At 43.5% G+C, this 15,161-nt stretch overlaps 1 protein-coding gene across 1 annotated transcript in view; it reads left to right on the forward strand.

Moving 5' to 3' along the window:
* Positions 1–13,358, forward strand: part of ZCCHC14 (zinc finger CCHC-type containing 14) — a 54,982-nt gene extending 41,624 nt beyond the window's left edge. Inside the window, exons 6-13 of the mRNA XM_050904089.1 lie at positions 659–753; positions 846–900; positions 2,386–2,659; positions 4,030–4,121; positions 5,516–5,643; positions 6,051–6,191; positions 6,278–7,753; positions 9,081–13,358. Of these exons, the coding sequence (XP_050760046.1) occupies positions 659–753; positions 846–900; positions 2,386–2,659; positions 4,030–4,121; positions 5,516–5,643; positions 6,051–6,191; positions 6,278–7,753; positions 9,081–9,136 (2,317 nt within the window). The 3' untranslated portion in view covers positions 9,137–13,358. The remainder of the gene's footprint in view (positions 1–658; positions 754–845; positions 901–2,385; positions 2,660–4,029; positions 4,122–5,515; positions 5,644–6,050; positions 6,192–6,277; positions 7,754–9,080) is intronic.
* The last annotated feature ends 1,803 nt before the right edge of the window (positions 13,359–15,161 follow it).

Raw genomic sequence — 15,161 nt, forward strand, 5'->3', positions numbered from 1 at the left:
ATATGGCCAAAATGCTCTCTTTTTTAAACAATTTTCTATACGTTTTCAAATCTATAGAAGATTTGGCAAAAGGCAGTTGAGTTTGCATGACGACGAGTTCAGTCATGTTGATAGAACACACTTTATACATTGCAAAGTTTTAGGAGATTGCCATTTTTTCCCCCAAAAGAGTCACAGCAATCCCAGGGAAAATGTGACATAAGTTTTACAGCCTTTTTCCCTACACTGCCAGACTCTGCATCTGCTGTTTATCTCGAAGAGGAGAAAATTAAATACCAGATACATCTATATTTTATGGTTTTCAGGTTTGTGAATTTGAAAGGAAATTTTCAAGTTTATATTTCAACATTTTCTGCCTTACAAGTGTTCAGTGTTCCTAAATTAAGCATCTTTACTGAGACACTGAACAGAGTGAAAGCAACACAACGGTAACATGTGTTTAAGTAGTATTAAGGATAAGAATATCCATATGTTTCAAGTCTACTTTGATTCAGAATTGCATGGTGTTACTAATTGGAAAGGTCTTTTATGTTTTAGCTTCAAAATTTCAAATTCAATTTCAAAATTTCATGTGCAGTCTACAATCATCATTGCATAGGCAGCTGCAAATCGAATGTAACAGAATGGGGGGGGTTGTTTGCTTTTGATGAACATGCAGGTATTTGGCACCGTTACCTTCCCATGTGGTGAAAAATGACCACGTTAGAAAGTTCTTCAGCACTTCATCTCCTTCACAGCAACTTCAGAATTCAAGTAAGTTCAAAGAAAGTTTAAAAATGAATTTTTTGCACTGATGTACATTTCATAAACTGATGCCATTTGTAACTTCTGTTCCCTGTTTTTAGATCCTGGCAACCCCTCCCTTTATAAAGTAGGAACTACGCTGGGAACATCTGGAAGGTGAAATATTTATTTTGTTCACATGTGTTCTGGTTAGTTGTAAAACCCCGTTACATAGGTAATTATCTGTCTCCCCTTGGGGATTTATTCGTGTCTACACTTTCATATTCGTCAGTAGAAGATTTTTAAGAAATTCTAGCCTTAGTGTGTGGTCTGCCCAAAACAGACAAATGGTGAGAATACTGGTGTAAAGTACTACGAGCATTCCTAGTGTTGTCATTTGTTCATTCTTTACATGCCTTGCGAAAACACATCTTATAATAATAACTGCAAGAGCTCAGTATAGGTAATTGCTTGAAGAAAAGTTTTGCAGTGAGTTGATCGCAAAGACGACAAAACTTAGGTAACCGACAGTTTGCGAGTCAAAATATAATTACTGGAAAAGGAAGATAGAATTCAACTTCAGCTTCAAAAATAAAGGATATAAAATGTAATTACCATTGGACCAAACTTTCTAGCGCTGTGACAGAATCTCTCATCATTGGCAGTTATGAAATCAGCAGTGGCTCTTTTGTCCTAAGAAATGTGTATGTTCAGGGGAGAATTTAGGGAAACCTTTTGACCAGCGTTATATGGGAGATGAGATCAGACGATTGCAGTGTTCCTGCTGGCAGTAAAACCTATGAACATCCGTTCTAAGCAGCGTTTCTCAAAACGTTTAAAGCTGTAACTACTAATTGGCATCAACACTTCAATGTTGAGCTGTGGTGATGGACGATTTCTTTGTGATCCGCTGTTTACTGCATAAGTTGTAATGGTCTCAATCACATACTTAAAAGGAATAATGATCATCCGAATTGGAGGCACAGATCTGGTCATCCCTAGTATAAGTCTTCGTGGGCAAAGGGAGACTAGAGCATCTCTGAAAGGTTTTTTTTCTCTCTACAGCATATTTGAATGTTTCCTTGTACAGCAGGGGTTTTCCTTTCGGAGGGAGGAAGGAAACCTCTTCCAAGGGAGGTAGAAGTCAGCCTTGGGAAAAGAAGGAAAGAAATTCTCTTGCCTTTCGTTAGGATTTAAGAAACTGAGAACTCATTCTCTTAAGAGGCAATTTTCATTTTCTCCAACAAAACCCAGAACCCTCCAAGGAGCCAGTATTGTGGGTTATTTTGCCACTTCCACACATAAAAAAAAATTCCACAGGATTATATTTGGGCTTCTTTTCTTCTTTTTAATAATGCAAAGCTGAACCACGGCCGTTCTCTCGAAACCTTTTTTAAATCACAGAGAGGTAGTAGAACATACAATATCTGTGATTACAGAAGGAAGCCTCTGCTGAAGCTGATGATAAGGCTTACTATTTGCCATAAACTGCACTGGTTTTATTGTGCTATTGAACAGCATAGGTCCAAATCTGTAACTTGGAACAAACAGTGCAGGTTTTACCAGAAATCCTGGAAGTGGTAGATTTGTATGGCTGTAGTAGCTGACCTCTGGGTGACACAGATTCAATGTGCTAAATCAAATTATGTTACTGTTTTGCAGACCTATATGCGGAGTGGCTGGCATTCAGTCTTCTCAGAATCACGTTCAGCACTCGGCTGCTGCTCCTGTTGCACTACCCCACTGTTCCCATGCAGGAGGTACTGGCTCATCGCTGGCCTATCGCACCCAGATGGACACCTCTTCTTCACCCATGTTAATGTCTTCCAGTCCACAGACCCCTCAGACACAGGAGCAAAATGGGATCTTAGACTGGCTCAGGAAGCTGCGGTTGCACAAATACTATCCTGTCTTCAAACAGCTCACAATGGAGAAGGTAGGGCCGTAGATTAAGAAGAGGCCTTTTAAATCATCCTTATATTCTCTAGTGCAGAGAGAGAGGCTGCAAACATCTGCATTAAGAATTGCAGAAGTTATTGGCAAATGCTGTGAAGGTTTGCACTCTCTTGAAGCAATAACATTTTGATGAAAACCTTCTTTCTGTTTTCAATCTGTGTTGTGTCCAGGGCCGGGGCTGTTTGACAGCTGCCGCCTGTTTCAGAATTCTTCACTGAATGCTTGAAGATCCCACTTGCTTGCTGTCTTAGGAGCTCTGCTTTGGCTCCTTGTTCATCCCTTTGATGTGCAGTAGATAACTAAAATTTGTTGATTTTTTAAAATTTCTGCTTCTTGATTGATTTTTTTCCCAAAATATTTGGTTATCCTTATTTTAAAAAATAGATTCACAGAGACTTCAGACATGAACATTAGCATGTTCGCGTACCTGGAAGTGAATGTGAGGTTTTTGTTTTCTGCAGAAATTCTTGTGGAAGAATAATCGCTTATGTATTTGCATAGTAAGAGTCACGAATGATACCTATGTGTGCTGGATTTTATCTAAATAGAATGCTTTTACAGCATTTACCCAGCTGCATCTGTAAAATTCATGTCCTCTTACTGTCTTTTAGCCTTGAACGCCCTCCAGTGGACTAAGTGCTTAGGTTGAGCCAGGTCTAAATTGGGATGGCTTTGTGCTGATTGTAGTATGTTGTATGTATTTAATTATAATCTGTTACCAGAGTCTTCTGATTTGATTTTCTTCACTATGTCAGGGGAAATGTATAGTGTTTTTTTCTTTAATAAATTAGCAAAACTGTGCATATTCTAGTGTGTTTTAAAAAAGCATGTATTATTATGCATACTTTGCTGGCTTTAATTTTCATTACATTATATTATAAATGTATATATTTTATTTTCATAATCTATGCCTATATTTTATTACAAAATTTAATTTTGGAGTATATTTTCCAATTAAACTGATGAGATGACTACACATTGATTTCTGTGTTAAATGACACAACGAAGAAAACTAGAGTGCATTTTTAAGAGAAACAGATCCTTAAACTCATTTATAGCACAAAGTTTTATTTTAATATGTACACAAATGACTTCATCTTTATTGTGAATAGTTAATATAAGCACACACCTAATTGAATTTTATCTGCAGATGTTCTTTCTTTCATGCCAGTCCCCCCCACTTTTATTCTACACTGATTCTATAATTTAAAACTGGAGTAGAGAGTTTCTTTGAATTAACATGTGTTAAAAAAATGGCTGTAAACTTGCCTTTCAGAATTACTCTTTACTGAAAATGTAAATAAGAATATTTCAGGCTGTAAAACTAAGCATGCTTTTTTTTTTTACAAGTTTCTGAGTCTTACTGAGGAAGATCTGAATAAGTTTGAATCCCTCACCATGGGAGCAAAGAAGAAGCTCAAGACCCAGCTAGAGTTGGAGAAGTAAGTCGGGGGGGAAAACTGTCTTTTTAAGGTCATAAGATATTTAATGCAAGTTTTACAATGGTCTTTGCTTTCCAGACCATAAACCTACCAGGATTCCCACCTGTAAATATGGATAATGCTTATCGCCCTTCCTCTGCAGTTGTGTCGGTTACTTTGAAAAGCTCTTGAAATGAGGGCTTACTAGATAACATTTAGGCCTGTTCAGGGTTGTGGTAAGGATAACCAAACGTAAAGAATTTGTGAACTCTGTTTTAAAAGGAGTAACATAAATGCCTGTCTTCACCTGTGACGTTGACAGCTCTTCTAAGGAGGGGGACATTTTTTAAATAATTTACAAAAGATACATACTGTTGCTTAGGGTTTTTTTTAAAACGTGTGTAATAGGTATTGTAAAGCAGGTGTGCAAAGCCCATTTAGATTTTGGGCTTACCACCTACCTGAGATTCCTGGGGTAGGAGGGAATCGGGCAAGCAAGCCACTGAGCTGTAGGTTTTGCAAGCTCAGGTGATGCACACAGAAAGTCAGGATGCCCAGCAGGACTTTTTCTTCGTAAGACCTGACAATTTTTTGGCTTCCAGTCAGTGCGGACGGAGCACAGCTACTCTGAGAGCCTCCTTGGTGTCCCGCGGTGACCCAAGCCAGCTGTGGCAGCTGCGGCCGCTCAGGCCTCTGCTGACTGCCGGAGCTGGGGTGCGGGTTGCCAGATGATACCCGTATGGGATCTGGACTTCTAACGTTGTATGGGGACAAACCACTGAAAGGCAGGGCTGTTGCAGGTAACCCTGGTCTCGGGAAGATCACAGCTTTATGTGGTGAAGGTGATATAAAGAAGGCCAGTGCTCTGTGCAAGCCCTTTGGGGAAACTGATGCAACAGATTGTCCTATTTTTTATGTCTCCACTTAGAGGGAAATGTTTATTCTGAAGCTACTGCAGTTACTTCAAAAGCAATTAAAAAATCCAAATCCATGCCCATTTATCAAAGCTCCTTGGCAGCATATTTCATCAGTCTTAGTTTTTCCAGAGTGTGTTTGCAAAATGAAAATTTTGGACTGCATTTGGCTTCTCTCCGGTTTTGGTGTGCATGGCTAGGTTTGGGACGCGCTTACGTAATGTGTGATAGAACTTAGTCACCATTTGGTGATGTTTTACCTCGTACAATTGAGAGCATTAGTGTTGTAATCAGACGGCAAGTAGTCCAAATGTAACTGCTGGCAAGAAGCTATCCTCAAGATTGATGTGATTTCCAAATGTTTCCATTTGAAATTAGCATTACGTTTACTGGATTATTTAGTGGGCTTTGTCTGCTTCAGTTTCATTCAGAAATTGATTTATCTGTTGTTGTGCTTTAGCCAGTTTCTGTTTCTTCATATGTTTCTCCATCATCCTATAGAGAAAAATCGGAGAAACGGTGCCTAAACCCCACAACACCTTCTTCAGTTACCAGCAGCGGTGTGGCAAGGGTTCCCCCTACTACGCATGTAGGGCCTATCCAGAGTATTCGTGGCAACCATGCTGCAGGTAAGAAAGAGGAGCAGAGGACACTGTTGTGCTCTCAGGGCTGAATATGTCCTTGCACAAGAGCAAGCTCATTCTTTTACTGCTTTTTCACCAACCTGTCGTAAGCTTTATCTTCCAAAATGTCGTCGGCTTAATAGGGAGCAATCAAAAAGTCCGATTCCTGTGGATATGGAGTGCAATAAAAAGTAGTTTCCTCTTCATGGCTTCCGTGTGAATGGCTAGCTGCACTAGTCAGCAAACGTTATGCCTCCAGACTCCTGCTTCTTAGCCGATGTGTATCTCTGTAAATCTTGAGCATCACTGTATGTTAGATGGTGTCATGAAACAGTTGTAATTAGGTCCTGTCAGGTAGGTGTTACCACTCTTGTTTGCACTCCCTGATTGCTCGCACACCCTTTATCTTGCAGAGCTGCGAGTGGATGTGGATCAGCCAGCCCACCCTCTGCCCCGGGAGGGCAGCTCTTCCGAGTACTCCAGCTCTTCTTCCAGCCCCATGGGGATCCAGACAAGGGAAGAGAGCTCGGACAGCGCCGAGGAGAACGAGAGACGTAAGCAGAAACAACCCAAGAGGGTGCCTGTGTTGCCCAGCGTTGTCTAGTGAAGCAGTTGTATTTATAGATGTTTCTGTCCCTAGGTTTAGAGATTCACTTAGACGGTTCAGAAAAGGAGAAGCCAGTGATGTTACTGAATCATTTCACTTCGAGCTCTGCCAGACCCACGGCTCAGGTCTTGCCAGTGCAAAACGATGCAGGCTCCAATCCGTCTGGCCACCACGCTCTGCCAATGCAAATGATGTCAGCGGCCTCTACTCATATCACCCCCATTCGGATGCTAAACTCAGTGCATAAATCAGACCGTGGCAATGCAGACATGAAGCTACTTTCATCGTCTATGCATTCTCTTTTATCTTTAGAAGAAAGAAATAAAGTTTCTCCTGGACCTAGGGGCAGCATAAAAATGGAAAAGAGCTTTGGAAATACAGTGGTGGATGTAATGTCTGCATCGTCTCCCCACCAGCCCTTGCAAGTGCTGTCAGGGGCTGCTGAGAACAGCTCACCCACATCTACTATTAACTTTGGTCCTCGAACCAAAGTCGTTCATGCTTCGACTCTGGACAGAGTGATAAAAACAGCTCAGCAGCCAGGATTAATAGTAGAAACGAGTACTGCTGCCACTGTAACATCCAGCACAGTCTTCCACGTGGCTCGTCCACCCATCAAACTCCTGGTGTCTTCGTCTCTTCCTACCGATTCTGCCATTGCCGGACAGACTTCCTGCTCCAGTAATATGCAAATAACGGTGTCCCCTGCAATAATAAATCCTCGGACTGCTCTGTACACAGCCAACACCAAAGTTGCCTTTTCTGCAATGAGCAGCGTGCCAGTGGCGCCAATGCAAGGCAGCTTCTGCGCAAACAGTAATGCAGCCTCCTCCAGCAGCCACCCCTCCACATCATTTGCAACCATGGCGAATTTGCCCAGCTGCCCCGCACCCAGCTCCAGCCCCACGCTCTCATCTGTTGCCGAGAACAACTTCTACAGCAGCAGCAGCAGCAGCAGCAGTAGCAGCAGCAGCAGCAGCAGCAGCGGATCCGCAGGGAGCATCCCAGTACCAAACCAGAACCATCACCACCATCACCACCAGCAGCAGCAGCCGCAGCCGCCCGGGTGCATGGTATGCAGCTCCTGCGGGTGTAGCGGGAACTGTGGTTCGAGTGGTATGACCGTCAGCTACGCTAACTATTTCCAGCACCCGTTTTCAGGACCTTCAATGTTTACTTTTCCATTTCTGCCCTTCAACCCTTTGTGTAGTAACGGCTACATCAACACGCAGCAGTACAACAGCAGCACGACTTTCCCCGTGGTCCACACCGCTTACAACAGCGGTATAGCACCGGACTCCGTAATGACTGGGCAGTCGACGTTTGCGGTACCGCCAATGCAGAACTTTATGGCAGGGACAGCAGGGGTGTATCAGGCCCAGGGAATGATGGGAAACAGCAATGGTTCAAGTCACAAAAAAAATGGGAATCTCTCCTGTTACAACTGTGGGGCCAGTGGTCACAGAGCTCAGGACTGCAAACAGCCTCCGATGGATTTCAATCGACAAGGTAAAAGCAGGTGGAGGGACTGATGCGGGACGTGGCTTACACGCAGAGCGTCGCGTTTAGCCGAGGGGAATGAGCTGCGCACCCCGAGGGCGGGAGGGAGCCCCATGGCAGTGCCGTATCTTTTCCTTTCTGACTCGCGTAAAAAAAATCTCGTTCTTGAAAGCTGGTGCTTTTGAGCTCTATTGGCAAAAGTTGAAACTTGCTTTTGCGCAGCCCCGACGCGGGACAGGGCCCAAGTAAGGCCCTGGGTCAGAGCCGGGTGCTCCGCGGGGCTTGCGCTGGTTTCTGGGAAGGGGGGAAGCAGGCACTGCCGGAGGGAGGCAGCTTCTGTGGACAGGTTGCAGAGGAATTGTTGCTGCTGCTTATACCTTGTCATCCAGGTCAGCTTTGGTTATAATCGCAAGTTCCCCTGGAAGTTTACAAACAGAACAGCTCTGCTCCCCCTTTCCCTTCCTCCCCAAAATAGTAACCTGAATGAAGAATTACTGTTCAAATGCTCTTGAAGGTCCCGTGTTTGCTGCTATAAATATTTTGTAGGGCATGTTGCTTACATGGTTACAGCGCAGGCTTCTCCAGGAGAGAGTTGAAATCCTTAATTCCGGGTGGGAAACAACTAAGAGAGAAACATTACCGAGAGCACTTTCTAGTCCCATTTTTCTTTTTTATTTTGATTGACATATTGTGTTGAGATAATTTGCATGTGGTGTAGGCTTAAAAAATGAAATACGAACTTTTGACTGGAGCGAACAGCACTGAGGTGTTCTATTTTACATTGTGTCTTGTCTACAGTGTATGTCTGTATTCATTTTTATACGGTGCAGACAAGGTCTCGAGTATTTGACCACTAAAAATTAACAAGTGACTGGTTTTGAGGCAGCAATTTACAGCAATGCTAAAATGTAATTAATTAGTGGAGTTTCTGTGGCTAATATTTTGATAGTGGCCAATGGGGAAGAAGTGAGACTGCCTCATCAGTCCTAATTCAGAGAACTTCAGAAATGCAGTCTGCTGTCTTTTTAAGCTGAATTTCATTTCATTACTTAAATTTCCTTTTAAATTATCCCAAACGAATTTTTGCCAGCCCTAAAACTACATCTAGGCCGGTGACTTTTACTGTATAAAACTATGCTTTGATTTTCCTTTCCGCCAGCTGCAGACACATGCTTGTCAGCCTCTTCTGCAGCTTCACCGCGGCGCTGCAAGCCGCTGGTACGCTGTAATACTGCGTTACGTGCCTAATAAGAAGCAGGTTGTTTTAGAAAGTTCTGAGACGTAACGGGTGTGAAAAGGTTGATGTTGTTTAATTCTTCTGTTTCCTCTCCCCCAGGTACGTTTAGGCTGAAATACGCTCCTCCCTCTGAAAGTCTTGACTCCACAGACTGATATTTTATCTGGCAAGAAAATACTGTAAGCCATGGAGATATAAGGAGATTGAAATACAAAACTGAGACGTCCAGTTGCTGTTAAGCTTAATGTATTTTTTAATCCAAAGGTGCTTTACTTTATTAGACTAGGTAGAAAATCTAGCTTAGGGGTGCATCAAACCCATTTTTGATTGCCAAATTCAAGCTTGGATCTTATTGTTGGAACTTCTGACTACGTGTCATAGGACCGATGCGTACTGGATGGATGGTGGAGCTGGCCAGCTGCATTTTCTGTTGCAAGTACAACATCCGATGTACTTTTTTTGCTGGAGAATGTTGCCATACGTGGACTTTCTAAGGTGAAACGTCTAACTCCAGGGCAGCTACGTTCTGAAGAGGAAGCTGGAGGCTGAAGGTAGGAGTGGCCGTTCGCCAGAAGGACTTTGGCACCCCTGGGCTAGGTAAAATGTCTACTTTTTTTCAAAAGTGATCAGGCACTAATCTCTGGGATTTTTAAGGATTGCACTACAGAAGAATGTAAAACTCTTCAAGCTTTCTGCACTTTTAGCAGACAGTGTCACTCTGAGACCAGTGCAAGAGGCAAAGAAGTTCCAACTTTTAAAAATTGGCACCAGCAGGCTATGTGACTTAACTACACAATAAAAATCTTAAGTAAGTCTCTCCTTTCCCTTCCAAAAGAACACACACGGCAGTTTCGGTTCCTTCTGGAAACAAACTTGTGCTTCATTGTCTCACTTATTACTAGATAGTGCTGGGTTCCCAGCAGTGGAATAAACTTAGTTTCCAAGGGTCCAAGTCCCAGAGACTCCAGAGTCATAAAGGCTTCAAGGATATTTTCCTGTAATACACAAAACAACCTTTACGTCCTGTTACTGTATATAGGTCTCTTTCACAGAAACCTTATTATTCTGCTTTTGTAAATGAATTTTAAACCATCCTAAAAAAAAAGAACTCTGGCAGCAGAGTTTGTAAGCTTTTGCTTTACTTTATATAAAAAAAAAACCCTTTGACTCCTACCCCAAGGCTTTTGCTACAGGATTCAGAAGTGGTAGAAGTCAAACATGTAAAAGGTAGTAAACTTCATTATTATCAAGACATTGAAGGATTTATTGTCAGCCTCCTTCGTTGCAATAGATTGTAGATGACTAGCTTTGGTGTTAACTACTTAGCGTACATAATTTGTGGGTGACAAATCTAAATTAGGACTTGAGAGGAAGCCAAACAAATCTTGAACTGCTAATTTGAAACAGTTTGGTCCTGTCTGGTTGAAAGAAGATACTAATCCTCATGGCTCACCCGAGGAATTTGACGGCATTAAATGGGTGAGGCCTTCTCTTTAAAATGTCTGACATAGAGATATTTGCATACTGTAATTTGGAAGACACCTTTAAAGTCTGAAGCCTTGTTTACACTTGGAGGTATTTCTTACACCAATTTAAACCACACCAGGATGAATAGTATTTGTAGTGGCGCAGCTGACTTTCCCTTGGAAGCGAGGGAAGTCACATCCGAGAAGGAGGTTTTGAAGTGGTGCAGAGCTGCCCCGAGGAGATCGGGCCTTAGCAATGAAACATCAGTGTGAGGGGTTAATGCAGCAGCTTGACAGTCGAGACCTTCCTGGACCATGTTCATAGGAAAGAAATGTTCTGGGCCATCCTTCAGCCCTGGTCTCGTCAGCCTCGCCGGGGAGGCAAGCAGGATAAATGAGCATCACCGGAGAGGCACGGTAACATGAGATGGCAAGAAATCAAACTCAGTCCAGGTAGCGATCTGCAGCTCGTAGCGGATTTGGCTTCGTGAAAACCAAAATCTAAATTTGCATAACGTTTGGTTTAAAAAAAAAAAAAAAGGTATTTTTTTATTCCTATGCAATGAAAAAAAAAAAGGCAGATTTGTGTATTCTCAGCCCAGCTCACACTACCCGCAGTATTGCACACCCTGTTGAAATGCTTCTGGTCGCTCGGCCTGCGTTTGAGGAGGTTACCTGTACTCTAACGAACACCTTCAGACCTGCAACACTAAAGTGATGAAAACTGACAATGCAATTTACTTTGCCTTAATGAGCTTGAGACAATGGTAGGAACAATCGGTCATACTGTATTACGCTGAAGGAAACGTGCAGTTTTCAGTGACGATGTTTACTATTTACAGCTTTGAGGGTCTCTCCAGTGGCCTGGAACATGTGCTGAAAGCCAAACCTTAACTTCCCCCCTCGCCCCCCTCCACTTTTTTTAAACAATGTTTTAAAACTGAATTGTATTTAAATAAACTGTATTTCAACACACATGCAAGTGTTAAAAACCCTCTCAAAATAGCCAAAATCAACAGCAAAAAAAAAAAAAAAATTTCTGTACCAGTTGCATTTTGTTTTAATGCCCAAGGCTGGGCGCACAGTCTCGTCTAATATTCATCACAGAGTCGAAACCGTAACAAAAGGACTGTAACACTGAACTTCTGCCCAGCAAACTGTTTCATTCCTTCCTTCAGAGCTTTCTTTGGGATCGTTTCCTTTGTGTAAAGTTAAGGCTGATGTTTCTTAAAGTGGCTTATGTGTACTTTTAGGTAACGTTTTAAAATGGTGAAGTCTGGTTTTAGAGTAAGTTCAAATTCAGAAGTCTTGGGTACCTTAAAGCAACACGAGTGTAACAGAGAAATGTTTGATGAGCCAGCAGCAATTGCAGAGCCTTCCCTCAGTCAGAGCGAGTTGTGGCTTCAGATCTGCTAGTGAACGCTGTCCACTTTGTACCAAGAACAACCAAAGTTGGTAAGTCCCAACAGAGCACTTTAGTTCCACAAAAGAATCCTTAATCTGTTTTTAAAAGGCACAAATCTTATCTTTCCCACCCGAAAAGTAAGGCAGCTTGTTTTAGAATAGTAGTTCCAGCTTCACTGGCTGAAAGAACCCGTTCTTAAAACCTATTTTTATACGCTGAGAGATGGAGATTTCAAAGAATGCTATTTATTCCTAGCTTTGTCCTACAAGTATAAAAAGAGTTAGTTCTCAAAATGGATTTCACTGTGGAATAGAAATGATTTTTAAGTGTAAGACGGAAGGGAATCCCAAGTCATCTCCCTGCAGGGGCACGGAGAAGTTAGCGATGAGTCTTCCCTCGGGGGAGTGAGCGACACGCGGTGCCGTTTAAGAAGTGGTTTCCATTTGGGAGTGTTGGTGATGGAAATACTCGAAACAGGATGGGATTTACAGCAAACTCCTCCTCGCACTGGCAGTCTGCAAATTAAGCATTAATAAATATGCCAGGCTCGACGCTAAACGGCAGGAGAGCGAAGAGGGAAGCCTCATTTTAGCAAGCGAGGTATTGATCAGAGAGTTCCATGATACTTCTCCTTAAAACAGCATGTCACACTCCACTTTTTGTGAAACTTTTTCATACCACCGTCATTAAATCTTGGCAAATTAAGCGCCAGACTTCCGAAAACAATGGTCTAACACTAGAACCTTTACCGTTACCCAAAATTCTGTTTCATGCTATTTTCTCGCTGGCAAGCTTCAGGGTGAAGGTACTCAAAAATTAAACGTAGTCTGCGGTATTCGGCAGAGCAACACTCCTCCCCGAAACAAAAAATGCCGTCATCCGAAACCTCTGCGTATGGGGTAGCTGTCTGGGTGTTGGAGGTCACGGACACTCGGAGCTGTGGATTCGGGGTAGTCTAGAACGCCTGTTAAATGAGATGGATGTGGGCAAATCTGGACAGAAATCCATGTAACTGAGCACTTGCAAGAGTCTAGGAAACGCTTTTGGTGGTCGAGGCCCCGGTAACTCTGCCCATCGCCCCTGCCCACCGCCATCTCTTGGAATAAACCCTTGGAACTACCCGTTTGCTCTCTTAAATTTTTCTTACGGAAGCAAGAAATGTGTTGGTACTGAAGCAGAAAGCAAATCCTGTGTGTTTTCAAGTGCAGATTAACAGCTTCTCTTGGACATAACTTTCCACTAGGAATGAAGGAAACTCCTGCTCCCATTTGAGCCATTTCTTTTACTTCGGTCAATTCTAGTATTACGAATTGTGCATGTAACTTTATAAATATTTTAAATAGTTTTGTAAATATTTAATATTCAGCTAATTTGATTTTGAACTGTAAATGTCAAGTATTCTGGTATTGGGATTTTTATGTTTTATTATACTTTGTTAAAAGTAAAATTGTACATTTTTAGAATGTTTTTATCTGAGTAAATTTAATGTATGGAAAATAAAGAGTTAAACAGAATCCCTTTGTATTTTTTTAATTTTGAGGGGCTTCATCTGTGTGGGGGCTTCTCCAGCTTGGCAGTTACCAGGGACTTTTTTTTTTTTTAATTCCTTTTATTACTTTTGCTCTCTTTCCACCCACAGACATCTGCTTGTGAATCACGGATCTATTACGGTGTTTGCAATTGCTCTCCTCTCCCAGCCTTGGCTCCCGGCTGAGCCGAGGAAGCCGAGCTGCTCTGATTCTTACTGAGAGCGGCCACGGCCGGACTCCAGCTGCCTCCCCAAGCCCGTACCTGATGGCACCGGGAAGGAGGAGCTGCGGGGAGGATGAGCAGGGAAGCTTTGCGCCCTGTGCCGCAGGAAGGCAGCAGCCGAGCCTCCGGGCTCTGCTCTGCCACCTCGGCTCGCCCCTCGCGCAGGGTACGTCTGCGCTGACTGCAGAGGAAGCCACAGGTTGGGGTAAGCAAAAGGAATCGCCGGCTCGCTGCGTCCTTAAACCTGTTGTGGCCGGTGCCTGGGGTCATTCCTGACGAGCAGAGTCCTGCTCGTGAGAGCACCGGGATTCTGGAGCCGTGAGGGAGAGGTTGGTCGAGCGGGAGCAGAAACAAAACAGAGATATGGAAACCTGTCCGCGGGTTTCCGCGGTCTGTACCCTTCTAGAGAGCAGAACCATTTCACAGGGCGATTACACCCAAAATTCCTCCTCCTGGAGGGTGGTAGCTCCCTCGCCGAGTTGTTAATGACGATCAGTATCAGAGGGCTCGGTACCAGTGCCTAGTCGTCGTCAGCAGGACCTAGTTCAGCACCTTGTGCGCCTCGAAGGAGGTGGAACAGACCCCTCTGTGCCCTTCCCTACAGAGATTCGATGTACGAAAGCTGTCTAGAAATAACCACACAAGCCGTAAGTAAGTTGGGATGTAATCCATCCATATCAGCACTGTATTAATTTTAAAAAAGCAACATTTGTACAGGAATATCAGTCAATCACGTTGTAATTACAAGTATGGTTGTCAGTTATGAGTTAAACAATTTCTTACACGAACAAAACTAAACATAGAACAAGCTGCATTTAGAAGTTTACGTTGGAGTAAAAACACAAAGAACAATAAAAAATCTGAAGTAAGCGCTGTGAACGAGATGCATGCAAAGAGGTGTAGATAGGTACAAATTGTACACCTTTATTGAGCTAGAGTGCCAAGACGCAGTAGTATTGCTTCTTTTTCCCCTGTTATAGTAAGATAGCTTCCAGTAACAGATGTAGTTAGTTCACAGACACATAATATACAAGAGTAATCTCATCCTGCTACGCTTCACTTGACAACGACTCTAGAGGAAAAACACAGGTCCTACGAGATACCTTTCCTCTGCACAGGCTGCCTCCCTGCTCAGGACAGTAGTAACACCGAGATCTTCCAAACCCCACGCCAAGTGGCAGGAGACTTCAGCGGTGGCAAAAATCATTTGTTCGTCAACTCTCGACAGCAACTCCTGGACGCGAGCTGCTTCGAAAAGCCGTTCTCCCTGACACCCCCCCCGCCTCGGTGGTAACGTGCAAAACAAGTGACAGACTGGTTAGGCAGTGTGGGTTGGTAATTCCAGTGGCACGGCCGAGTCCAGCGTTGGGTACGGAGGTTGCGTACAACAAAGCCGTTGGCCCGCTCGCGTCCGAGGGCTTCAACGCACGCGCCCTGCCGAGCAGACGGAGACGGCGAGGACGGGCGGCGCTCCCGAGACGGCGAGCGATGCGGGCGCTGCTCGCGTCTCAGATTGCACTAGCCTGCTCCGCGGCCAGCTGCACGCATCCTGACAGC

This window comes from Gymnogyps californianus, chromosome 12, assembly GCF_018139145.2.
Source record: "Gymnogyps californianus isolate 813 chromosome 12, ASM1813914v2, whole genome shotgun sequence".
NCBI classification, from domain to species: Eukaryota; Metazoa; Chordata; class Aves; order Accipitriformes; family Cathartidae; genus Gymnogyps; species Gymnogyps californianus.